General features: G+C 58.5%; 9 protein-coding genes and 1 non-coding gene across 10 annotated transcripts; 7 read left to right on the top strand and 3 right to left on the bottom strand.

The window, feature by feature from the left end:
• Positions 1-188: 188 nt before the first annotated feature.
• On the bottom strand, positions 189-2470 carry SAC1 (Phosphoinositide phosphatase sac1; the record flags this gene model as incomplete). The annotated part of the gene is made up of 3 exons (XM_071055618.1): positions 189-359; positions 463-2201; positions 2263-2470. The coding sequence occupies 3 exons, from the start codon at positions 2468-2470 to the stop codon at positions 189-191; spliced, it is 2118 nt and encodes a 705-aa protein (XP_070911719.1).
• A 670-nt stretch (positions 2471-3140) lies between these two features.
• On the top strand, positions 3141-3964 carry YPT52 (GTP-binding protein of the rab/ypt; the record flags this gene model as incomplete). Its single annotated transcript, XM_071055617.1, has 4 exons — positions 3141-3213; positions 3266-3312; positions 3369-3560; positions 3617-3964. The coding sequence occupies 4 exons, from the start codon at positions 3141-3143 to the stop codon at positions 3962-3964; spliced, it is 660 nt and encodes a 219-aa protein (XP_070911718.1).
• Positions 3965-4918: 954 nt separating this feature from the next.
• MIC60 (MICOS complex subunit mic60) lies at positions 4919-7118 on the top strand (the record flags this gene model as incomplete). Its single annotated transcript, XM_071055616.1, has 3 exons — positions 4919-5032; positions 5099-7012; positions 7074-7118. 3 exons carry the CDS (start codon positions 4919-4921, stop codon positions 7116-7118), a joined length of 2073 nt encoding a protein of 690 aa, XP_070911717.1.
• A 672-nt stretch (positions 7119-7790) lies between these two features.
• On the top strand, positions 7791-9443 carry MFIFM68171_00193 (Folylpolyglutamate synthase; the record flags this gene model as incomplete). The annotated part of the gene is made up of 1 exon (XM_071055615.1): positions 7791-9443. One exon carries the CDS (start codon positions 7791-7793, stop codon positions 9441-9443), a length of 1653 nt encoding a protein of 550 aa, XP_070911716.1.
• Positions 9444-9598: 155 nt separating this feature from the next.
• Positions 9599-11182, bottom strand: MET7_1 (Folylpolyglutamate synthetase; the record flags this gene model as incomplete). The annotated part of the gene is made up of 3 exons (XM_071055614.1): positions 9599-9846; positions 9900-11106; positions 11156-11182. The coding sequence occupies 3 exons, from the start codon at positions 11180-11182 to the stop codon at positions 9599-9601; spliced, it is 1482 nt and encodes a 493-aa protein (XP_070911715.1).
• Positions 11183-12573: 1391 nt separating this feature from the next.
• MFIFM68171_00191 (uncharacterized protein) lies at positions 12574-12813 on the top strand (the record flags this gene model as incomplete). Its single annotated transcript, XM_071055613.1, has 1 exon — positions 12574-12813. The coding sequence occupies one exon, from the start codon at positions 12574-12576 to the stop codon at positions 12811-12813; it is 240 nt and encodes a 79-aa protein (XP_070911714.1).
• A 29-nt stretch (positions 12814-12842) lies between these two features.
• MFIFM68171_00190 (uncharacterized protein) lies at positions 12843-16395 on the top strand (the record flags this gene model as incomplete). Its single annotated transcript, XM_071055612.1, has 5 exons — positions 12843-14001; positions 14332-14587; positions 14842-15424; positions 15755-16160; positions 16376-16395. 5 exons carry the CDS (start codon positions 12843-12845, stop codon positions 16393-16395), a joined length of 2424 nt encoding a protein of 807 aa, XP_070911713.1.
• A 1351-nt stretch (positions 16396-17746) lies between these two features.
• MFIFM68171_t31 lies at positions 17747-17858 on the top strand. The gene is made up of 2 exons: positions 17747-17784; positions 17813-17858. It is a non-coding gene; the product is annotated as a tRNA-Leu (tRNA).
• Positions 17859-19224: 1366 nt separating this feature from the next.
• On the top strand, positions 19225-20373 carry XYL2_1 (Endo-1,4-beta-xylanase 2; the record flags this gene model as incomplete). The annotated part of the gene is made up of 1 exon (XM_071055611.1): positions 19225-20373. The coding sequence occupies one exon, from the start codon at positions 19225-19227 to the stop codon at positions 20371-20373; it is 1149 nt and encodes a 382-aa protein (XP_070911712.1).
• A 201-nt stretch (positions 20374-20574) lies between these two features.
• Positions 20575-23187, bottom strand: MAN9 (Beta-mannosidase B; the record flags this gene model as incomplete). Its single annotated transcript, XM_071055610.1, has 2 exons — positions 20575-22629; positions 22684-23187. The coding sequence occupies 2 exons, from the start codon at positions 23185-23187 to the stop codon at positions 20575-20577; spliced, it is 2559 nt and encodes an 852-aa protein (XP_070911711.1).
• Between the last annotated feature and the right edge of the window lie 544 nt (positions 23188-23731).

Here is a 23731-nt window from a genome sequence, read left to right as displayed (position 1 = left end):
ATCAAAGTTTTTACCGGTCTATCTTTTTAACGATCCCCTATAGTCCACAGAATCGGGCCACGCCGATGCAAACAAAAGAAAAAAAAAACGATCTGGCGTTGCCCCCTCCAAAATCTAGTAAGTAAACAAAGTAGCAGCAGCACAGCGAAGTGAAACGAAGCGAAACGAAGCGAAACGGAGACGTAAGTCTACTCGATCCTCTTTTTGCCCTCCTCGGCGTTGATATACCGTGCCGTGCTGAGACCGCGCTCGTGCCGGGCGACCAGCGGACCCAGGATCTTGTCTTTGCGCACCCGGCTGATGGTCTCGTGGTAGCCCTCGGTCGCCCACGGCCGCGGGTTCAGCTTGGGCCAGTTGACCTAGAAAAAAAAAGAAAAAAAGCCTATGTGTCAGTGAAACTGGCGCCAGTTGTGGGGGTGGATAGAGTGAGAAGAAAAGAAAAGAAAAGGGAAAAAAACATACATAGAGCATGCCGTTGCTCAGGATAAAATGCAGACACCAGACCGTGACGGCCGCCCAGAAGATGATGAACAGCCGTCGCGGCCACACGGCCGCATCAGGCATGCGTGGCGTGTACATGGCCATGAGCACGAGAAAGAGGCCGAAGGCGGCGATGTAGGGCACGCTCTGGATCCACACGGGGCGGCGGTCGGCAAAGATCAGGCTCGACCCGATGCTGCCGGCGGGGGGCTGGTAGGCGCCGAGGAACAGATCGAAGGCGTCCTGGCGGGGGCCGTCGAGGAAGTTATTGCGGCAGTACCGCGTGACGGCGACGTTGGCGTCCTGCAGCGCGCCGGCCTTGGTGCGCTTGCCCAGGCGCGTCAGGTCCGTCTTCATGGCGCCCGTGCCCGAGTAGCTCTTGGAGACGACGTCGGCGTTGTCGGCCCACATGTTGCGGAAGAGGAGCTCGAAGGCGGCGTCCTCGTCGGCGAAGCGCGAGCCCCGCGCCAGCAGGCCGAGGTCGATGAACATGCGGTCGAGCGTCCAGCGGGCCAGCATGCTCTGCACCACGTTGGTGCGGTCGAGGCAGTCCATGCAGTTGGACCGCACCACGCTCGTCTGCAGGTTGCGCACCTCGAGCCGGCCGTCGACGCGGCTCCCCGGCATGTCGGCGGCGCGGAAGTACTGCTGCGCGACCAGCGCGTCGCGCATGCGGTCGATGAGCAGCTGCGCGCGGTGCATCTGCAGGCCCTTGGTCTCGGCGTGGAAGTCAAAGTAGACGTAGTGCAGCCGGTCAAAGTGGGAGCGCTGCGGGCCCGCCGTCTCGATCGTGTGGAACTTCTCCTCGGTCCGCTGGTCCGCCTGGATGCGCTCTTGCGGCTTCGACACGAGCATCTCCACCACCTGCTCATACGCCTGCTTGACACGCATCTCGCGGCCCTTTTGGTTGACCAGGTTGACCAGGTAGTTGTCGCCGTAAATGCGGATCTGCTCGTCAAAGTGCGCCTTGGCCGCCGGGTACGCCGCCTCGATGGTGCGGATCTGCAGCTTGGGCGTGTACTTGAGCGTGTTGATCTCGGCCCAGTACGCCGGCACGCTGCCGCGAGTCTGCACGTACGACAGGATCTGCATGTCTTTGCCCTCGCCCGCGGTGCTGCGCTGCCAGCTGGGGTCGGCGCTGCCTGCGAAGCCGCTTAGCCCGGCGGTACTGTCGTTGAGAATCAAGATCTGCTCCGTCTCGTTGTAGTTGGCGGCGTGGCCCTGGTCGTCCAGGCCGCGCGTGAAGTAGCGAGTGCCCGCCCGATGCCTCGACCGCCTTGTGATCAGGGCGATCGTCAGTGGGGTGCCCTTGAACGTCGTCGGGTGGATCTCGAGCATGCCAAAGATGACGGGGAGGATATAGGGGTCGATGCCGGGTTGAGGGGCGGGCTGGCCGCGGCCACCCTGGGTGCGGAAGTCGATCAGGTCAGACTGGAGGAAACGGTTCCAAAAGAAGCGGTCGTCGGCGCGCCTCCAGAGCGGGGTTGCGACATCCTGCTGCGCCTGACGCTGGAAGCTGTTTGTGAGGTCGACCGAGTACGAGAAGTACATGGGCCCCGACTTGATGAAGCCGCGCAGCAGCGCCAGAAAGCGGTCCTCATCGGGATCGTGTACTTGACGCTCGCGCAGGGGGAGGATGTCGGTTGAGACGATCTTGTACACCATGTGTCCGCGTAGGCGGCCGACGGGCTGGGCCTTGGTGATGACGACAATGTACTTGTCTGGGGACAAGTTAGCACCTCCTGCGGCAAGTCTCTCCTTTCGATCACTGGACGAGCCTACCCAGTCGCAGCCTGATCATGCCCAGGATGCCGGCGATGCTCGTCACGCGAGACACGCGCTTCCCGGACAGGAGCGATGCGTCGACGAGGCGAACGTCGCCCGTGGGGCGGTCGATGGTCAGGGCGGCGGCATTGGGACTCGAGGGCGACGAGAAGATGTACGAGTCGGATGCCGTCTGGACATTGACGTCGCGATAGGGGAGCGCCATGGTCGAGCGCCGCCAACGATTCTGCCAGCGAGGAGGAGAGGGTGCAGACGGTTCAAGGCAGTTCTGGTCTATTCCGTTAATTGCCCCCCATGAGTGCTTCTAATTGTATAATTAATCGGCGTCGCAATTGCTCGATACGGCAGTCTGGACCCTCATCAGCCATCAGCTTGCAAGGATGACATCTCGAACACCAACAGGGTTCATGTTGGCCAGCCTGGCACTGTGAAGCGTGGCGCATGTCTCTGCCGCTGCCGGCTGGCAACTCATGCACGGGCCAATTTGCAGGGGGATACGCAACCGGGTTGGCGTACTCATCACGTGGAGCGCACAGGCCATCCTAGCCTGTCCATGGTTATCGGCCTGCCTGACGTGTGCATCTGCCCGCTGACCAGTGACAGTGGCCAGGCCCAGGCTGCTGCTGAACGACCCTCGCCAACCAGCCCTGTTCTACAATTCCGGTCTTGGTCCCGTGGTTTCCTCGAAGCAACCCCAACTGCTGTCTTCTGAACCGTTGGCCATTTGCACCCCCAGAAACCTCTCACCGCGGCTGTACTGCTGGAGACACCACGACAGCGACTTTCTACTCGGCCGTGCCATCGTTCTCTGCCCGTTCCGCAGGCCCCTGTGAAGGCGATCCATCACTTATCCACACCGCGCCACATTCTCCGCCATGGCAGCTCGAGGACCTCCCGGCGCTCGCGGTATGAGCAACCGCTTCGCGCAGTTCAAGCTGGTGCTGCTAGGTGAGGCAATGCCGGGCCGTCCGGAGGGATGCATCATGCTTACGCCGTGCAGGTGAATCGGCCGTGGGAAAGAGCTCGATAGTGTTGCGGTTCGTCAAGGTGAGCTATACCCCGGTATTCGCTTTCGTGGCCAGACGGAGCCTGACCACCGCCAGGACCAATTCGACTCGTACAGGGAATCCACCATCGGCGCCGCCTTCCTCACACAGACGATTTCGCTTGACGAGAACACGACGGTCAAGTTCGAGATATGGGACACGGCGGGCCAGGAGCGGTACAAGTCTCTGGCACCCATGTACTACAGGAACGCGAACTGCGCTGTCGTAGTCTACGATGTCACCCAAGCCGTACGTCCGCGGCCTGTCTTTGTCTGCATCCAGCCGTATGCTAACACGACAGCTAGACATCACTCGACAAGGCCAAGTCGTGGGTCAAAGAACTCCAGAGGCAGGCCAACGAGAACATCATCATCGCCCTCGCCGGCAACAAGCTGGACTTGGTAACAGAACAACCCGACAAGCGCGCCATCCCGACCTCCGAAGCCGAGGCCTACGCAAAGGAGGCTGGGCTTCTCTTCTTCGAGACGTCGGCGAAAACGGCCGAGAACGTGCAGGAGCTGTTTACCGCCATCGCCAAGAAGTTGCCACTCGACCAGGTCGGGCCGAGGCACGCCCGGCCGGGCCAGCGACCGGGCGTTAGCCTAGCCCCGGAGGGAGCAAACACCCAAGCCGGAGGGCCGTGTGCTTGTTAAGTGGAAGAATCGGAGGGTGGAAGATTGGCGCATTTTTATGTGCTCGGCTCGGGACTTCGGGAACGCGGCTGCGGAGTGGCCCGGGTGGGATCGCCAGCGGGAGTTAGACCGCGGTCATAGAGAAGGTCACGTCACTTTGGGGCTTCTGGGCTGGAAGGGATGTCGGCATCACACATCTGGAGCGGAGTCTGCTTGGTGGGTGGTTATGCCGTTCTAATACCTCGTATTTTTTTGATGGGTTTTTTTTATGCTTGTTCTCGGCGCCCATGCGGAGAGAAAGACGTCATGAGGGCGTGGGCGTGGAAAGGGACCTGGCTGGTGCATTCGATGTATAGTACCTGATGCAAGGCAGATAGAGCAACAGCTTGCAGTGGACGCCGTAATCCTAATAAGGATGATGCAAGGTGCCCGGGAAACGGGGGTATTGGGGGGTAAGATGGGAAATGGGGATATTGTGGGCGGGTATGAAGTGGTGACACACGGGTTGAATCTTCACACTAGCTATCGGGGTATGAATCTTTGTTTTCCGCGTCTGCTTCCGCTTCGGCTTCCGCTTCTACTCTCACCTCCACCCGACTCGTCATTTCGAATTCTCGATGCGTTTTCCCTGCAGCGCTTCCCAGGACTCTCACAGTGCTCTGTTCCGACGCCAAGACCCCTGCCGCCCAGGACCTGGCAGTTGCCCGTAGCTCTTCCCGGAACTTTGCCGAGCCTCTTTTTTGCCTTCTGGCCTCCGTCGCCGGCACCGTTTGTAGTCGTTTTACGGAGGCGGCTCCGGGCCGGGGGAACGCAAACGGGATCTCGTCCGGCAAAACATCGGGTGAGCGTTAGGTTGGGTCGGCTGAGTCAGCAATTGCAGCTGCAGTCTTTCGGGTATTTTGCTCAGCACTCTTCCCCAAGAAACAACCACATTCAGCCCTCCCAATTGCGCCTTGTCGGCCACCCCATCCCCTCATGTTGCGTACATCGCTACAATCCGTGAGGGCGCTGGGCAGCAGGCCCGCAGCAGCCGCAGCCGGCCGCCAATGGCGGCTGTCTGCTGCGCGGCGTGCCGTCGTGTCCGGCCAGGTATGAGGTCATGCTACGAGCTCCGGACCCCAGCCGCCGGCTAACCCTGTCCGTCTTTGTGTCTAGAGATTTTATGCCAACGGCAAGAAGCCCGCCGATGAAGCAAAGCCCGCCGTACTCCCCGCCTCCGAGACTCTAACCGCTCCCTCGACCCCGCCGCCTCCTCCCCCGGGGACTGCAGATGCCGCCGCGTCTGCCATTCCTCCCGAGAATGCTCCACTGACACCGCCGGCCCCGGGTCCTATTGTGACTCCCGAAACGGCGACTAAGATCCCGCCGCCCCCTCCCCCGCCGGCGCCACTCAAGAAGAAGGGTTTCTTCCGGAGACTGCGCAACTACATCCTGACCCTCACCCTCCTAGGCGTCCTCGGGTTTGGCGGCGGCGTCTGGTACTCGCGAATCAACGACAACTTCCACGACTTCTTCACCGAGTACGTCCCATACGGCGAGCAGGCCGTGCTCTACCTCGAGGAGATGGATTTCAAGAAGCGGTTCCCCAACGTGGCTGGCCGGATAACGGGCAGGCGACCGGATTCGGGCGAGCATGTCAAGATTCCCGCACAGAGTGGCGCTTCGTGGCGTGTCGCCGACGGCAGCGAGCCTGCTGGCCGGCAATCGAGCGCCATCCAAAAGGCCGCTCCTGCTAAAGAGTCACCTAAGCCCAAGTCGGAGCCGGCCACCGTCGCCGAGGCGAAGAAGGAGACGGCGGCCCTGCCCAAGGTCCAGGCCCGGGAAGCCGATGTCCAGAAGCCGGTGCCCACACCCGCACCCACGCCCGCGCCTGTGGCCGTGGGCGTGGCCGATAAACCTTCTGAGCCCGAGCCTACTCCGGCGCTCGCGCTTGTACCAGCTAAGAAGCCGTTCAAGGCGCCCGAGGTTGACGAGCCCTCGCGGTGGCCGCCAGCGTCACCCATCGACCCGCTAACAGTGCCTGACGCCGCCGACCCCGTCGTACAGGATCTAGTTCGCATGCTGAACGACATTATCACCGTGGTCAACCACGACGGCGCCAACGACAAGTACGGAGCGACGATCGGCAAGGCCAAGAACGAAGTCAGCAAAGTGGGCCAAAAGATCCGCGACATGAAGGCGGCCGTGGAGCATGAGGCTGCCGACCAGGTCAAGAAGCAGGTGGACGAATTTGAAAAGATGGCAAACGCGCTCGTGTCGCGGCTTGACGGCGTTATGGCGTCGCAAGAGGCACAGTGGCAGGCCGAGTTCGAAGCCGAGATGGAGCGGCTTAGGAAGAGCTACGACAGCAAGGTGCAGCTGATCCAAGAGCGTGAGCGGCAGCTGGCCGAAGAGAAGCTCAACAACCAGCTTCTGCAGCAGGCAGTCGAGCTGCAGCGCCAGTTCGCCCGCGACATCAAGAAGCACGTCGAGGAGGAGCGCGAGGGCAGGCTCGGCCGGTTGACGGAGCTGTCGGCGGCCGTGGCAGACCTGGAGAAGCTGACGGCAGGCTGGAATGATGTGATCGACTCCAACGTGCGCACACAGCAGCTGCACGTCGCCGTCGAGGCGGTGCGCGCCAGCCTAGAGGACACCAACCACCCGCGGCCCTTCATCAAGGAGCTGGTTGCGCTCAAGGAGATTGCGGCGAGCGACCCCGTTGTCGACGCCGCCATCGCGTCGATCCACCCTTCGGCGTACCAGCGCGGCATCTCCACGCCGGCAGAGCTGATGGACCGGTTCAGGCGCGTGGCGACCGAGGTGCGCAAGGCGTCGCTGCTGCCCGAAGACGCGGGCGTGGCGAGTCACGCCTCGAGCTACGTGCTCAGCAAGGTGCTCTTCAAGAAACAGGGCCTGGCGGCTGGCGATGATGTCGAGAGCATCCTGACGCGGACGCAGACGTTCCTCGAGGAGGGCGACCTCGACAACGCGGCGCGCGAGATGAACGGGTTAACAGGGTGGTCCAAGACACTGAGCCGGGACTGGTTGTCCGAGGTGAGGAAGGTGTTGGAGGTGCGGCAGGCTTTGGAGGTGTGTACCCGCTCTCAATCTAGTACTCTCAAGTTTGTGCTGCTGACATGTTTGACTACAGGTAATCCGGACGGAGGCGAGACTACAGAGCTTGAGGCTAGAGTAAAGGGGCTGGCCGGGGTTGCGTTTCTTTTGTCATGTACATTTGCCTTGTTAGACCGTGTCCAGGTAGCTTCGGTTGGGGATCAGGATGCCTGGCCGGCGAGGCGGGTTTGGGCCGGGTGTGCCTCATGTATCAAGTGGTAGTAAATAGACGTGATTTGGCAGATGATATGATGAGTGCGGGAACCTGTGTTTGGTTTTCTAAAGGTTACCATGGTTTGTTGCTGACTTCGATTAGTGCTATGCCACCCCCCTTTTAGCTACGGTTGTAAAACCGGCTACGGCATAAGCCGGAGTTTCATCCTCCCCACATATTCCATTATTTTCCTCAAAGAGCAATCCTGTGTGAAGTCAGCAATTCTAATGCAACTCATGAGGTTTTACCACTGACAATTTGCCGTCAACTGCTCCCGGTCTCCGGTGACGGACTCCGATCCGGCCTGCAACCTCATTCGGCGCAAAGCCCAATTGAGATGACCGGCCCCGGTGTAACAATACCAAAATGCTAACATCGCGCCGGTGTGCTCAGTCCATCACCACCTGGCTCTGTAATCGACCGGCATCCATTCGGATATACGTCATCCGATTTTCGCCCCGTCTGCCAAAATTCCCTCTCATCCTCGCCCACCGTAACTACCACCACCGCCAGGATAAGAAAGCAGAACAGCCTCACAAAATGGACGCCCAATCCTCAGCCTCGCCCTCATCTCCCCCCTCACCGTCCACGTCCATGTCCACGTCCCTCTCATACCCCGACGCCCTCGCCCGCCTCGCCCAGCTTCAATCCAACCACGCCGTCACATCCCTCTTCACCTCGCCCCCGCCAGCGTCGGCGTCGGCGTCGGACGACCTAAATGCCGCCGCCATCCCGGAAATGCTCGCCTGGCTCGCCCGCGCCGGCTACTCCCCGGCCGCCATCGCCGCCGCGCCCCTGCGGTGCGTCCACGTGGCCGGGACCAAGGGCAAAGGGTCTGTCGCGGCGCTGGTTGCGTCCATCCTGCAGCAGTACCAATCCGATTCCGGATCCGGATCCCCGGGCGGTGGTGTCGGTAGTGAGGGTGATGAGGGTTGCGGGATGGTCGGGCTGTACACGTCGCCGCACGTGCTGACGCCGCGGGAGCGGATCGTGGTCGGGGGCCAGCCGCTGTCGGAGGAGGCGTTCGCGCGCGGGGTCGGGGAGGTGTGGGCGCGTCTGACGGAGGCGGCGAGGCGGGCGGCGCGGGAGAAGGGGGCGGGGCTGCGAGGGGAGGTTGACGAGGCGGAGCTGGACGGGCCCGCCACCAAGCCCTTCTACTTCCGCTTCCTCACCCTCCTCGCCCTGCACGTCTTTGTCACGGATCCCCGCGTCCGGGACGCGGTGGTCGAGTGCGGCATCGGCGGCGAGTATGATGCTACTAATGTGCTCCCCGCCGAGGCGGTCACGGCCGCGGTGGTCACGCAGTTGGGGCTGGACCATGTCGGCATGCTGGGGGACACGGTCGAGAAGATTGCCTGGCACAAGAGCGGCATCTTCAAGCCCGGGGTGAAGGCGTTTACGCGGCGGTTGCCGGACGCCCAGAGCGGGGTGATGGAGGTGCTGAGGGCGAGGGCGAGGGAGAAGGGGGCTACGCTGGTCGAGGTGGCGGATGAGGAGGTGGAAAGCTGGGGAGGGGTCGAGGGCACGAGGTTGCAGGGGCCGTTCCAAAAGTATAATATGGCGCTGGCGGTGTATGCGGCGAGAGAGCATCTGTTGCGCACCGGAGTCCACTTGGAAGGAAGGTTTGGGACGGACGAGTGGTCGCTAAGTGATATACCAGAAAAGTTCGTCAAGGGGCTGAGGGAGGCTGCGTTGCGCGGGCGATGCGAGATCTTGACGGACGGGGAGGGGATTGAATGGCATCTCGACGGTGCGCATACCGATGATAGTCTTGCAGGTGTTGGCAGGTGGTTTGCGGACAGGACGAGAGCGGAGGATGCCGTGCGGGTTTTGGTGTTCAACCAGCAGGAGAGAAACCCTGCCGTGTTGCTCAAGGCGCTGCTTGCCGGTGCGCGGGAGACGGGTATCGGACAGGTCTTTACGCATGCTATTTTCACGAGAAATGAGGACCACCGGCCGGCGGAGGGCGGAGGCCGTGATCTCTCTGTGCAAAACAAGGCACGAGGGACGATGCAGGATGTTGACAGGACCACACAAACGGTGGTTCTGGATGCTGTGCAGCCTGCGGTTGAGCGTGTCAGAGAGATCGCTGCTGAGGCAAGGAAAGACGGCATGACGTGCAAGGTCCTTGTCACAGGGAGCTTCCACCTTGTGGGCGCTGTGCTCAAGACCGTCGACCATGTTGAGTGCTAAGCTGCCTACCCAATTTATAGTAATCCTTAAGCTCCTTGCCTATTCCCCTGCCGTGAAGCCGCCGACCTGTACAGTTGAATAACGAGGTAGATACAACAGACTGTGTCGTGATGAAGACCAGCCCAGTTTTTTTCCTCCAAATGATAGAGACCTCTTTAAAGGGCATCCGTGCCCTCCAGGATGCCCAAGGCGCCGCCAACCAGGTGGAGACTGCCGGTGATGAGAGCCTGCACTTTTGGCCCACCTTCCGCGGCCAGTCCACGAGCGGTATTGATCGCCTCCTCGATGCTGTGGACGACCATGACGTTCGCAGATGGGTCCAGGGCGGACCACTTGTCGGCGAAGACGCGCTGTAAAGTCATTTTTTCTATGTCTGCGGGATTATGTTGGTGGTTTACGAAGTCTGTGGGGTTAATTAGCAGCCAGGAATGCGTGGGAGACGGGGGCTAAACATACCCCTTTTATACCCCGTCGCGGCATAGGTTACGTTGGTACAGAAAATGACGTGCTCGAAGCCCCTACCTGCTGGGTCGGCCTTCTTTACAGTGTTGCACAGTCCGTCTAGGAAGTCGACGGCCTCGGTGCGGCCCTGCTGGTTAAAAATCAGGACCCTGGGCCCGGCATCGGTCCGGCCGGCACACTCGCCGGCAAACCACCGAGCCGCCATCTTCAGGCTGTCTACAGTATGAGCTCCGTCGACGTGCCAGATGACTTTGTCCTCATCCATCACCTCACACCTGCCGCGCCAGACGACCTGCTCCAGGCCGTCGACAAACTCTCGCGACAGAATGTCCGGACTGGGCGAGAACCACGGATCCAGCTTCTTCAGAGCGGTTTCGGCTAGTGCGACCGCCAGAGTGGCATTCTTCTTTTGGAAAACTGCGTCCGGGCGGATCTTGACGCCGGCCAGACGGGGGTCAATGTCGAGCACCTTCATATCGACGCCCTTCTCAGCGGCGCGGTTCTTCAGCACCTGCGCGGCGGAAGGCACCTGCTCGATAGTGAAAGCCGGACTGCCCGGCTTCATGATACCGGCCTTGTGCCAGGCAATCTTGTCGACCGTGTCGCCAAGCACAAAGACGTGGTCGATCCCGAGGGTGCTGATGCCACTGGCGACGGGGCGCTCCACGATGTTGGTGGCGTCGTACTCGCCGCCGATGCCCGTCTCATACACGGCAGCGTCGACACCCTCAGACAAGAACACGTGGTAGCTCATCAGGGTCAGGTAGCGGGCGTAGATGGGCTTGGTGCCCGGGGCGACAGCATCGGCGGCAACATTCGAGTTCGCCTCGAGGCGGTCCCAGACTTGGAAGAAGTACTTGGCAAAGAGGTCCTCGGAGATGGGTGCCGAGTTGATGCGGATGCGCTCACGCACGGCGATCAGGTGGGGCGACGTGAAGAGGCCGACCTTGTGCGGGGGCCCGCCTTTCTTGCGGTAGCGCGAGAGAATCGAGTCCACAAAGGCGCAGGTGCTGCCCTTGCCCTTGGTGCCGGCGACGTGCACGATATTGAGGCGGTCCAGGTCCTCGGTCGAGTAGCCGATCCGGGCGAGATAGCCTCGCATCTCGCGGACCGATGCCGCATCAGGGCGGACGCCGGCCTTGCGGCGCGCCTCGATCACGGCATAGGGGGTTTGGAGAGAGTTGAGAGCGTCAATTGCGTCCTGGCGGGTCAGCTCATGACGGCCTAATGAGATATCGGCGTCTGCCTACATTGTACGTGCGGGCGGCCGTCGCCATGGTTCTCGAAAACTGCCGGGCTCCGAAATTCGCGTTGGTCAATGACAGTGACCTCGGGACGATGGCAATCCACCGCAGCGCATGACGCATTGGAGCCTCGTTGCTATGCTAGGCAGACGCTCATTTCCGGCAATCCACGAAGGATTGATTATTATGTGCTCGTCCGGAGCTTTGATGCAGATGCAGCGGAGTGGAAGACTCCGGGTTGCGTCGGCGTTTCCTGTACTGTACAACGGTTTAGGATGACGCCGAACATCGGTCTCATCGATCCACCGTTCGATAACGGGATGTGGTCCGTGCGTCAAGCCAATCTTCTCCACAATGCTTTGCAAACACCACGGCAACCCAACTGTCTTTGGGCTCCCCCCTCCGCCTCCCTCCCAACCCTTTTCTTAGGCCAGACCGATAGTCTGGCAGGATAGTTTATCTGCAGATACTGAGTTGGGGAAACTGCCCCCAGAGGGCAGGGTCCCTCTGAACAGAGGGATATACTTGCTAGGATGGCGCCCCGAGCGCTGGAACTTGCCGTGGCCCAAATTTTCTTTTGCACCAGCACAAGTAGGGCCGTCCTGGCCATTGCTCCTTAGACAGAACAATCAATTCAGCACTCTTTCCACACCTGTTGCAGGCTCAATTAACGAGCTTTCTTTACGTGCAAAGTGATCTCCTTCTGATCAGAGGGAACTCTATCTGTATATATTGTTTTGACCTTGTTTAGGCTGCAAGGACCCAATTTGTAGTGGTGCCGCCTGGCCAGTCTTGTCTATTTTGTCTGTCTGGTATTTGGCCGTCTTTGCCCTCCCCTTGTTTTGGTGGGTATGTGGGTGTAGATGTGTGTTTCTGTACCATTTCAATAGGTAGGCTTCTTCCCTACCCTACTAGTGTATATCCATATTACACTAAGCGCAGCTCGACAAAGTACACTACGGACGACAGAAGTCCAGGTTGAGGTGTAGGAGCCTAATGGCGCACAACCCACGCTCCTCTCAAATGAGATTAGGGATCATGGGGTCTAAGCCTATAGGATTTCAACTTGGGATCCGCCAATAAGTCTCCAGCCTCAGACTGGTCAACCAGCTCGACTGAGGGGTAGATGCCCAAGCGATGCCTGAGACCACAATCCTGTAGTTCACTGGAGAAACGGAGCAGACTCGGGCAGGAGCAGAAAGGAACTTGGAAGGTTGGATATCGCTGTTTTCCTCAAGGCAAATCGTCACGTCGTTTCTCCCGTCTGCATTGGGTTGACACCTAACAGTTACTCCCAGAGAGCACCCAAGAATTCAGGTAAGCTCAGAGTCATCTACATTGAGGTTAGTGGCTGTCCTGTGCGAAGAAACTGACGGCTGCAGTAGTAGTTTGAGACAGTCAGGCTTTACCAGCCATTTGCGAATATGTCACAAATCAAACGCCCGGCCCTGGGACAGATCGCACATCTCGGCGACTTTTACGATGCCGGCACTGACTCATTCTCTTCCCTGTCACTCCTGAAAAGCCACCCTCCACCTGGAAGTGTTCGTCGTACCGACAATTCGGGCACCGAGGTGGCCATCATCAAGGAAGACACGTATGAGGAGAAGTTCCACCATCTGAGAGTCGAAGCCGAGCTCGGAGCGAGCATTCTCTCGGGTTGATGGCCCTCGGCGGCATTGGGCGCTTCCTCATGGAAACCCGGGCAAGCGGCCGGACCCAGCAGATCTCGTGTCTTTACAAAATCGCGACAGTCCATGAAAGGCTGAACTTCGGCGCGTTCGTGATGTCGCCCGAGCTCCTGAACTTTGATGCCCTGCGCGGCGGTCCCGGTACGCACATTGTTTCGGAGATCGAATGGGGAGCCTCAAGCGCGGTGACGGCCCGATACGATGTTGAAGACAAGAGCGACATTGCCCGAACTCAAGCGCAGCTCGAAGCCGGCCTTGACCAGCTGAACAAGATTGTCGGTGTTGGTGCCACGGCGACAGGCGAGCTTCAAGTCGGACGGGGAAAGACATGGACCCAGGCAACATTCGGAATCAGGGTCTACGGAGACTTTATAACTGACAAGGACATGCCCACCGACTTTGAGAGCGCCCGGGACTACATCAAGAGCATGCCATCATCAATTACTGCTTCAAATGAAGGAAAGGGAAAGCCGCTTGCATATACCCTCGTCCCGATCCAGATGCTTACCATGATGTTCTACGACCTCGATATTCAGTTCCACGTCGTGTTGAAGCGTCTCAGCCACGATGTCTTGGAGCAATTCGTCCAACTTTTTGACGAATGGGCTCGCACCCGCCAGACCCTTGCAGATTACTACGTCGACGTGAAGAGATACGAGTTCTGCCTACCAGCCGGTCACCCTGCCGAGGCATCCAATTACCTCAACAAGGCCAAGGTCTACGAATCCCGTCTTAAAGAAGAATATGCAGAAGCCCTGACCAGCGTCAGGCGTGGCATGTCCGAGCCAAAGCGTCTTATGACGCTATTAGCCGAGTCACGTGAAGCTGTGTGCTCTCCTGATGGTCTTTTGTCGATCGTTCAGGTTCAGAAATACCGGGAGAAGATGAAGTTCGCCAGTATCATTCAGGCTAATGGCGCTCAGTTCATCGGGCATGGAATGAGAGAAGTTCTCAACAATTTCATCATGGCTAATCGTCAAACCGATGCCTACGTTCTCTACTTCAATGAAGCTGTTCAGTTTCAAGAATCCTGGGAGCAAAACAGAAAACTTCTCATGGAACTGCTCGAGTCCAAGGAAGTGGATGATCGAGTCGCTGTTTGTGACTGCGACCTCGGGGACTTTGAGATCGGCACTTCATATATCGAGAAATACCGTGGGGGTAAGCGCCTCCTTAAAGATCTGGCCGCGGAATATCGGCTCTTGGAGGGCCGCTGCGTAATTCGTCATCAAGTTGGAGCCTTGGATCCGTCGGAGTACTCCAAACTCTCTCAACGGAGGAAACTGAAGCTTCGGTGTCCCGGAGCTCGCTGCCCTGGTTCAAAGAATATCTGGATATGTGAGAGCTGTAAGCGGACGGTCGAATTTGGATTCATCGACACTTTTCTCTATTGTGGCTGCGGCCGTTTCCCTTACGACAGGTGTCGTTTCCGATGCAAGCAGCACGAGCGGGAGGACGGAATGACTAAACCGGAACCCTCGGTGCTGTTAGAGCGCCTGAGGAACCTCCAACCGCTCACAGTGCAGGAGATCAACGTCCTCATCCTGGGTGAGACGGGCGTGGGGAAGTCGACGTGGATTGACGCGTTTGTTAACTACCTCACATACGACACCTTTGAGGAAGCCATGGAATCCGGCAACCCGGAATACGTCGTGCCTTTTTCATTTTCCTACCAGCTCATGGATGAGAGTGGACATTTCAAGCAATACGATATCGAAGTTGGTTCTAGTCCACACGAGAAAAACGGGTATGCAGGGTTACAACCACAGCCAGAAAACTGAAGATTTTGCTGACACGCCTGCACATTACCAAAGGAGAATCAGCAACGCAGAAAACAATCGTTTACCGGATTCCTTTGGGTGACGAAGTGGTGCTTCGCCTGATAGACACTCCTGGAATCGGCGACACGCGTGGAATCGGGCAGGATGCTCTGAACCAGGAGGAAATCCTAGCGACACTGCAGCACATCGATAAGCTCCACGGTGTTTTGATACTACTGAGACCGGACAACTGCCGCTTGGGTATCATGTTTCGGTTCTGCATCACCGAGTTAATGAGCCATCTGCATCGGGACGCCGTCAACAACATCTGCTTCGGCTTCACCAACACGCGAGGGAGCAACTACTCGCCCGGGGACACCTACAACCCTCTGCGGAAGCTTTTGGAAGAGTACAAGGACGCATCGATATCACTCAGCCACCATAACACCTACTGCTTCGATTCGGAGAGCTTCCGATTCCTCGCGGCCTTGTCGGAGACCAAGATGCAACTCCCCGGCGTGACCGACTTCAAGGAAAGTTGGGACCGATCCGTTAAAGAATCAAAGCGCCTCCTAGAGCATTGGGGTACCCTCCAGGGACACAAGGTGAAGAGTACACTGAGCTTAAATAAGGCACGAAACCTTATCCTCGCCATCGAGGAGCCGCTAGCCCAGGTCGAGAGAGCCGCCGAAATGACAATCGAAGAGAACAAAAAACATGTCGAAGACCTCCGGCAATCACAGAAGACAAGGGAGGAACTGCAGTCCAAGCTCTACATCGAAACAATCACGGTTGAAAACTTCATGCTGCCCAAGCCAAGGATGGTCTGTTCCGACGACGAGTGCCGAACGATTGCACAAGATGCGGATGGTCGGTCTTATTTTGTCTACAACCCCACCTGCCACGATGGGTGTAACCCACTTCGGGGAAACGGCCGGGTTGGCGAGCTGTTTTTGTGGGCCTGTCGCGTGTTTGACAACGGGTTCAGGCAAACCTGCAGACAGTGCAATCACCACTGGACGAAGCACTTGCACGTCAAAAGCGAATACTGAACAAGGAGAAAACGTAATCTCGATCTGAAGGTTGAACTTCTTCTGGATATGAGAATCTCGGACGAAAAACTCCAAGCAACCATCCTGAAATGTCTCGAACAGAACATCATGCAGTATGAAGATGAGAGGATGAAATTGGCAAAAGCGTCGGAGGAATTTGCTCGGTACCTTGGGAGAAACTCTATTGTGCCATACAATCACGAGAGAATGCCATTCATTGACCATCAGCTCCAGGCGTGGAACGGCGGTGAGGGTGATAGCGTCTCCGAGTCGAGCAGGGCGAGCTCACTCAGCTCTGAGTCGCTGAGAGGGGCGCGGTTGAAATACGCCGGGGAGGAGGAGGCCATCCGCAAGAGAATATCCAAGAGAATGGACAACTCAGCGGAACGCGTCTTGACGGAGGAGGAGATTGAGAAGCTCCTGAAAGGACTATTCCAAATGAAGCGTTGGGGTCCCAACCTGGAAAGAATCGTCTCGAGGGTGGAGGCCCAGAACTCTTACACGGAATGTGCATTCCACAGGCATCTCGATAGGCATGGGCGATTTCGATCTGGCTCTTGGGATGCACTTGTTCGCCCAGATCTCCCTGATGTCCAGACTTCCTTGACTATCCAAGTCATGGAGCTGAGGCAGAAAATGGCGGCGACAATGAAAGCGGCCAAAATTGCACAAAAATGGCAGGACAGAAGCCTGTCTGTGGCAATATCGCATACTCTCGCTCAGCCATCTCTACCGGCACCTGAATCACGATCCAATCCAACAAGGTCAGGGATCAGATGTAACATTTCACACAAAACAGTCTCCCGCGGGCCCTAAACTATGGGATACGATACTGAGGAGGATAATGGACCCTGATAGTGAAACTGAAAAGTCGTACGGCGATATGACGGAAAGGGGTTTAATGAGGCTCTTAGCATCGACAAAGGGACACCCTGGAGCGGCGCTGGCGATAATTATCACCATCAGACGTGAAAGAAACCAAGGAAAAGTGGAATGAAATTTGCCTGTGGTGGTGGAGTGGTGCTTCGGATCTTTTTGGCAAATGCCTGGTGTGGTCAACCCAGTGGTGGATGACATTAGCTTATCACAAGTATGCTTCATTACTCGCTTCCCCCTTGCAAGACTTCCCCGTTTAACACGCGCGTGTGCCCCCTGTTTCTTAAACGTACCACCCTGGCCCTTCCGATTGACACGATGGTGGGCTGGCTATGACCGCTGGTGTCAGAAGAGGGTACGGTACTTAGCGCGCCCGGGTGAAGAGTCCGGCGCCAACACCTACTGAAATCCATGTTACAAATTGCAATGCGACATTTGTACGAACCTAGAGCGCGCCCTAGGTAAATGCTGGGTCATTCCGAGTGTGCTCCGATGGATAACAAATCAGGTCGAAAGGACTTCGCAAATTAGATCTTTATACGACCGTTGGCTTGAACAGTCAACCGTGACTCATGGACATGCCCAGAGCGCCGAAAACTGTTTCCATTTACTGGTGTATGGCCAGCCGGTGAGAGCGACTCTGTGCATAACATGGACATACAGGATTTAAAGGCCTGTACAGTACCAGGCCCTATACGTAAAGTCATAACTTGGGTTGAGATGTGATATTCGTGACAGACAGATAGACCTAGGAGATTGTAAGGAGAGCAATATATTAGTAATGGTATCTAGCAACCTCAGACTTCTAGCGAACTCTAGGGACCTAATTTGTGGGGGTGTCTCTTGGCCTGTTTTTGTCTATCTTGTCTGTCTGGCATTTAGCTATCTTTGCCTTCCCCCTTGTTTTGATGGGTATGTGCGTGTAGATGTGTGTTTCTGCACTATTCACTATATATAATATGGGGACAGAGTACTTATTAGAGGTAGAATAGTAGTCTTATTAAACTCTACCTCTCGCCTAAGCTCTATCTCCTGCCCTCTTTTTTATATCCTGTGATGATAATTGTTACGGGGTTTCCGTTGACAAAAAGAGAGGGAAGAGGGGAAGAGGGGCCAAGAAGACGTGGGGCTGCCGTCGATTTTCGCAAGCCACAGCAACCCCACCAAGTTTTCCCTCCAAAAGAATTCCACGCATCTGCCATCGTTATCAAATAAAACGGCAAGGTGGCCGAGCGGTCCAAGGCGCCAGGTTCAGGCAAACCTGAGCTCGACTCTTCCGAGTCTTCCTGGTCTCAGAAATGGGGCGTGAGTTCGAATCTCACCCTTGTCATACCTTTTTCTCATATGTTTCCTCCCACTTCCTGTCATCTTTGTTGTATCCCTTATTTTTTTTTTTTTGCCAGGGGCGGTGCGGGGCCAGAATCTGGATGGCGGGGCAGCATCGTGTCTCGGTCTCTGCTCGAGTTCAGGATGCTATCTGGACGAGAGAGTTATAGAGCGGTAACAATTGCGAGCTCGGCGTCAACTGCCGCGACCGGCATCACTGCTAATAGTTTTGACGGCATGCAATACCACCTCCCCACGCGCTGTGGTCCCGCGGCCAATGTAGGTCGGATCACGCGCCAGGCGATAGATACAGAGCTGCATGCTTTCATCTGCACTGATGTCCCGCCCGAATTGCTGGGCACGCCTTCTACCGTGTGCGAGCATGTCAGGACCAGGCTGTACGCTCTCAATCAGCCCACAATGCCCTCATGATGCTTCTCGACATCCCGGCCATCCAGTCGCTCGGGCGTCCCAGTCCAACCCTGCGGGTCCTTGCGGGATATTGGTCGCATCTGGAGCCTGCTCTGCTCGCATCGACCTTTTTTTTTCTCACCGGCTTTGAACCCCCGTTTCTAGACCATGGATAAAAGAAGACTCTGATTCTCACCTGACGAGGAGCTCGTTGTGATATCCGTCTCGAGCGGATACTGACGGGCTTGCGCTCGACTGCTGATTGGTGCGGATAAAAGACTGGATAAAATGCCACTGCCAGAGGCTTCGTGGGGTTTGGGGCGGGCGGTAGCTGCACGACAAGCTCTTCGGGAAGCCGGCCGCAGACGGACCTTCACCACCAAAAACCATAGCGTAATCGGCCCTCGGGACTAGGCCAGCACGCCCCTGGTTCTGGGCCGCAGTGGAGAGTCGTGGCGGGGGTGCCACCGATCTGAACCAGCTCTGGGCCGACCCTCTGAATCCTGGATGGGGAACGCAACAATACCGGAGTAGGCAGCGCGTCACAGCGGAAGCTCCCCGCACCCCGTCCAAGCTCCTCCTCCTCGTGTAAGATGAGGAGGGGGCCAGTCCCTTTTCTGCCATGGCTGAGCTGTGTCTGGGCAGAGCTCCCCTGGCTCTGAGAGCTTGTGTATCTCCGAGAAACGGTGCTCAGTCGGGATCAAGGAATCCGTATTTAAGCCCATCTCTCTTCGTCGCCTCTCCCATTCTTTCTCATCTCTCTCCTCGACGAGCCTCTTTAGTTTGTCAAAGCAACCCAAGTGCTGATCCTCGTCCATCGCTCACCTTGTGCCATTGTGAGGTCATCGTCTCCTGTTGTTACGCATCTTTCACTCAACTACAACACCGACGCAATGGCGAACTCTTCGGTAGGTCCCACCGCCTGGACGAATTTTACTACATCTTAAAAGAGAACTGACATGTCGAGTCAGAACCTCTCCTTCGTCCTGCATAGACCCAACCACGTCTCCTTCGAAGAGCGGCCCGTCCCCGAGCTCGCCTCGCCGCACGATGTCCTCGTAGCAGTCAACTACACGGGCATCTGCGGCTCTGACGTGCACTACTGGGTGCACGGCGCCATCGGCCACTTCGTGGTCAAGGACCCGATGGTGCTGGGCCACGAGTCGGCCGGCACCGTCGTCGAGGTCGGGTCCGCCGTGACCACGCTGAAGAAGGGCGACCGCATCGCGCTGGAGCCGGGCTACCCCTGCCGCCGGTGCGGCGACTGCCTCTCGGGTCACTACAACCTCTGCCACAAGATGGTCTTCGCCGCGACCCCGCCGTATGACGGCACGCTGACGGGCTTCTGGGTGGCCCCATTTGACTTTTGCTACAAGCTGCCCGACAACGTGTCGCTGCAGGAGGGCGCGCTGATCGAGCCGCTCGCCGTGGCCGTGCACATCGTCCGGCAGGCGCGGGTGCAGCCTGGCCAGAGCGTGGTGGTGATGGGCGCGGGGCCCGTGGGCCTGCTGTGCGGCGCCGTGGCCGCGGCGTTTGGCGCCACCAAGGTGGTGTCGGTGGACATCGTCCAGGCCAAGCTCGACTTTGCGCGCGGCTTCGCGGCAACCCACACGTACCTCTCGCAGAGGGTGTCGCCCGAGGAGAACGCGCGCAACCTGATCGCCGCGGCCGACCTCGGCCCCGGCGCCGACGTCGTTATCGACGCCTCGGGCGCCGAGCCCTCCATCCAGGCGTCGCTGCACGTCGTCCGCATGGGCGGCACCTACGTCCAGGGCGGAATGGGCAAGGCCGACATCACCTTCCCCATCATGGCCCTCTGCCTCAAGGAGGTCACGGCAAAGGGCTCGTTCCGCTACGGCAGCGGGGACTACAAGCTCGCCATCGAACTGGTTGCCGCCGGCAAGGTCAACGTCAAGAAGTTGATCAATGGCGTGGTGGCCTTCAAGGATGCCGAGGAGGCATTCAAGAAGGTAAAAGAGGGCCAGGTCATTAAGATCCTCATTGCCGGGCCGAACGAGAAGGTCGAGAGTGGGCTTAATACCGATGTCGATGAGGCCAAGTCGAAGGAGGCGCAGGCGGCTGGTAGTACTGCTGGTGGTTGCTGTTAAGAGGAAACAAAAAGCGCATATAATTTCTGTGTGTACAGTTTTGGCTGGGTTTGCAAGCGGCGTTTTTTACGGGTGCATGGGCGGGTCTTGCTGCGCCTCCCCCCCCTTTTTTGGGTTTGTCATGAATCTATTGGCGTCTCAGTGTATACAGGGAATCTATAATGAATTGGAACAATAGGAGACTTTGAAAAGAAAACGAAATCACAGCATGCCCAGGTACCGCGTCTCGATCTTGGTTGCCGCGCTCGCCCCCCTGACGCCGATTGCCACCACCTCGCCCGGCACGATATCCACCAGGTTGTCGTCGAACTTGACCGCGTCGTCCTCACACTCGAGCGCCACGCCCTTGACCGGCACCTCGGCGCTGATCTCGACGGCCGTGGCGTCGGCGTTGAGCCGTGCCTTGAGCTGCTTCGGCTTCTGCAGGTGCACGTACTTGAGCGGCTCGGGCCAGTTGACGTAGCGCGCGATCTGTTCGCCGTCGGCCCGGATCAGGTACGCGGCGACGACGATGCGCCCTTCTTCGCCGGCGTCCTTCTTCCGCACAGGCACGTCCAGCGCCGCGATCTCGGTGGACCGGTTCTCGGGCAGCAGCTGCTTCGCCGATACCGTCTCGGAGAACGTCTCCTCGCCCGTCTCCACGTCCCACGCCTTGAGCACGCAGTCCACCGTCAGGTCCTTCAGCGTCAGGTTGCTGCCCCAGACCTCGATCTGCGTCTTGACATCGATATTGACGCGCGTGTACTTGTCGCGCGGGTGCAGGTGGGTGCGGCGGGTGATACCGATGCTGACGGGCGCCATCTCGCGTTTGACGGTGAAGTAGGCCAGCTTGGGGCGCAGGTAGTAGTCGGCGATGCTCCAGCTCGTGACGGGCCAGCAGTCGTTGGTCTGCCAGACGAGCGCGCCGCCGCAGTACTCGCGGCCGGGCCCCCTCCACTGCCTCTTCCAGAGGCGGTACGCCGAGGCGAGGCACTCGCCCTGCATCAGCTGCGTGCAGTAGACAAAGTGCTCGAGCGGGTCGGGCGCGTACCGGAGGTTCTCCACCAGGTACAGCGCGATGCGCCGCTCGTGGCCCTCGGCCTTGTTGTGGAAGTCGACCGTCGACGACTGCGGGTACCGGTCCGGGTCGTCTTTGCCCAGAGGCAGATAGGCGTCGATCGTCTTGACCGACGGGAACGCCTGCATGCCGAACTCCGACACGAAGCGCCCGACGAGCTTGTCAAAGTTTTGCCACTTCTCCTGCGTGCCGTGCCACACGTTCCACTGGTGGATGTCGCCCACGGTCGCGTCGTGCGTGTCGCGGCCGGCCCCCCACGGCGAGCCCGGGTGGTAGAAGGTGTTGGGGACCAGGTCGGCGCACGCGTCGGCGAGCACCTTCTCGTAGATGTAGCGGGCCGGGAAATCCGTCTTGAGCCAGCTCTCGGCGTCCTTGTTCTCGTAGTCGTACGTCAGGCCGGCCGACTCCTGGTACTGGTAGTCCTCATTGTTGCCGGCCCAGATGACGATGGACGGGTGGTGGCGCAGCAGCCTGACGTTCTCGCGCGCCTCGCGGTCGATCGACTTGAGCAGCGCTGGCCAAGCGGGGTAGTTTCCGCAGCCAAACATGAAATCCTGCCACACGAGGATGCCGAGCTCATCGCAGGCGTCGTAGAAGGCCTGCTCCTCGTAGATGCCGCCGCCCCAGACGCGGATCATAAACTGGTTGCCACCGGCCACCAGCTTAACCCAGTCAAAGTACCTTTCGCGGCTTATGCGCGGGATGAAATTGTCGGCGGGGATCCAGTCGCTGCCACCACAGTAGACCGGGATGTTGTTGACCTCGAAAAAGAAGCTCGTGCCGGGCTGTTCCTTCAGGGGGCGCTGGATGAGTTCGGCCCTGCGCAGGCCGATCCTCTTGGACACGATGTCGATCTCGTCGTCTCCGTTGAGCAGGGTGGCCTTGACGTCGTAAAGGGGCTGCTTGCCGTAGCGAATGGGGTACCACAGCTCGGGCTTCTGGATGTTGAACGACACAGTGACGGCGCCCGAGGCACTGCTCGTCGTCTCGGACGCGACCTGCTTGCCGCCCAAGGAGATGTCGAACCGCACCTTGTCCGCCTTCCCCTCGACCTCTGCCGTCACCTTGACATCGGCCGAACTCAGCGACTTGTCGACAACCGTCTGGGCGCTGACATCGGCGATCCGCGACTCATAAATCTCAAGGTTGATAGGTCTCCAGGGACCGCAGGTAAGAAGAGTTGGACCCCAGTCCCAGCCCTACAATTACACAGTCAGTATTGCCTTCAGCCGAGGAGGGGTTGGGGAACGCACAAAGTGATACTGCGCTTTCCGGACCGCCAGCCGGGCGTTGTCGCCGTTCCAGCACCCCCACTTATGCTCGGGGTACTTCTCCACGAGCTTCCACCCCCGGAGATAGGCGCTGTCAAACGTAATGACCAGCTCGTTTTCTTCTTTCAGGACCGAGGTCACGTCGACCCGCTCGGGGATGAACATGTTCTCGGTCTCGAGGATTGTGGTGCCATTGAGGACGACGGTCGCATACGTATCGAGGCCATCAAAGGCCAGGACCGCCTTGGCACCCGCAGGCACGGTTTCGGCCTTGAAGCTAGTCTTGTAGGTCCATTGCGCTTCGCCAACCCACTGGACGTCAAGCTCGTTCTTGCCGATGAAGGGGTCCGGAATCAGGCCATGGTGCATCAGATCGAGGTGGACATTGGTAGGAAACTGGCTGACGGGCAGGAACTTGGCGTCTTCCTTGTCGGCCTGCTTGAACTGCCAGTTCTTGTCGACGGGGATCACGACGCGCGGTGCCATGGTGGGGTGAGGGGACGATGAGGGGCAGGTTTGGCGGGGTGTTGCTCGGCTCCTTTGCTGGGTGAGGGAACGGGCCCCTCGAGTCTTACAGAGGAAGACGGGTTTGGACGAGGACAATGCCTTGTCTGAGCAAGCACGACTTATTTAACATCGCCGTCTCACCGATTCATCACCGGGAGCTCGAGCTACCGCCCACTTCATGACCGCGGGGGAAGACACCCCGAGGTGATGCCAATGCCGGCGGTCCCTGGGGGTGCTCCACCGGGCCCTGCGGGTTATACCAGATTCCAAAGATCCCCAGGGTCTGCTGCATCTTCTCCAACGGCACGGCGATTGCCGTCAGGCGGAGTGCCTGAAATTGACCGCCGATAGGTCCCATTTGTCCTATTTGAGCGCTGAGACTGTGTCTTGATCGCCCGGGCTCCCATCGTATTGCCAGCCAGATTCCAGCAATCCCTTCCAAAACGTCCCTCATGCTGAACCGGAACACCTACATGGTCTCGAGTACGATGTTCACTGCCCGGCTCGGGCAGCTGATAGTCGA

Source organism: Madurella fahalii (assembly GCF_045866475.1).
Source record: "Madurella fahalii IFM 68171 DNA, scaffold_1, whole genome shotgun sequence".
NCBI lineage: Eukaryota > Fungi > Ascomycota > Sordariomycetes > Sordariales > Madurella > Madurella fahalii.
This window is presented reverse-complemented; position numbering and strand designations above follow the sequence as displayed.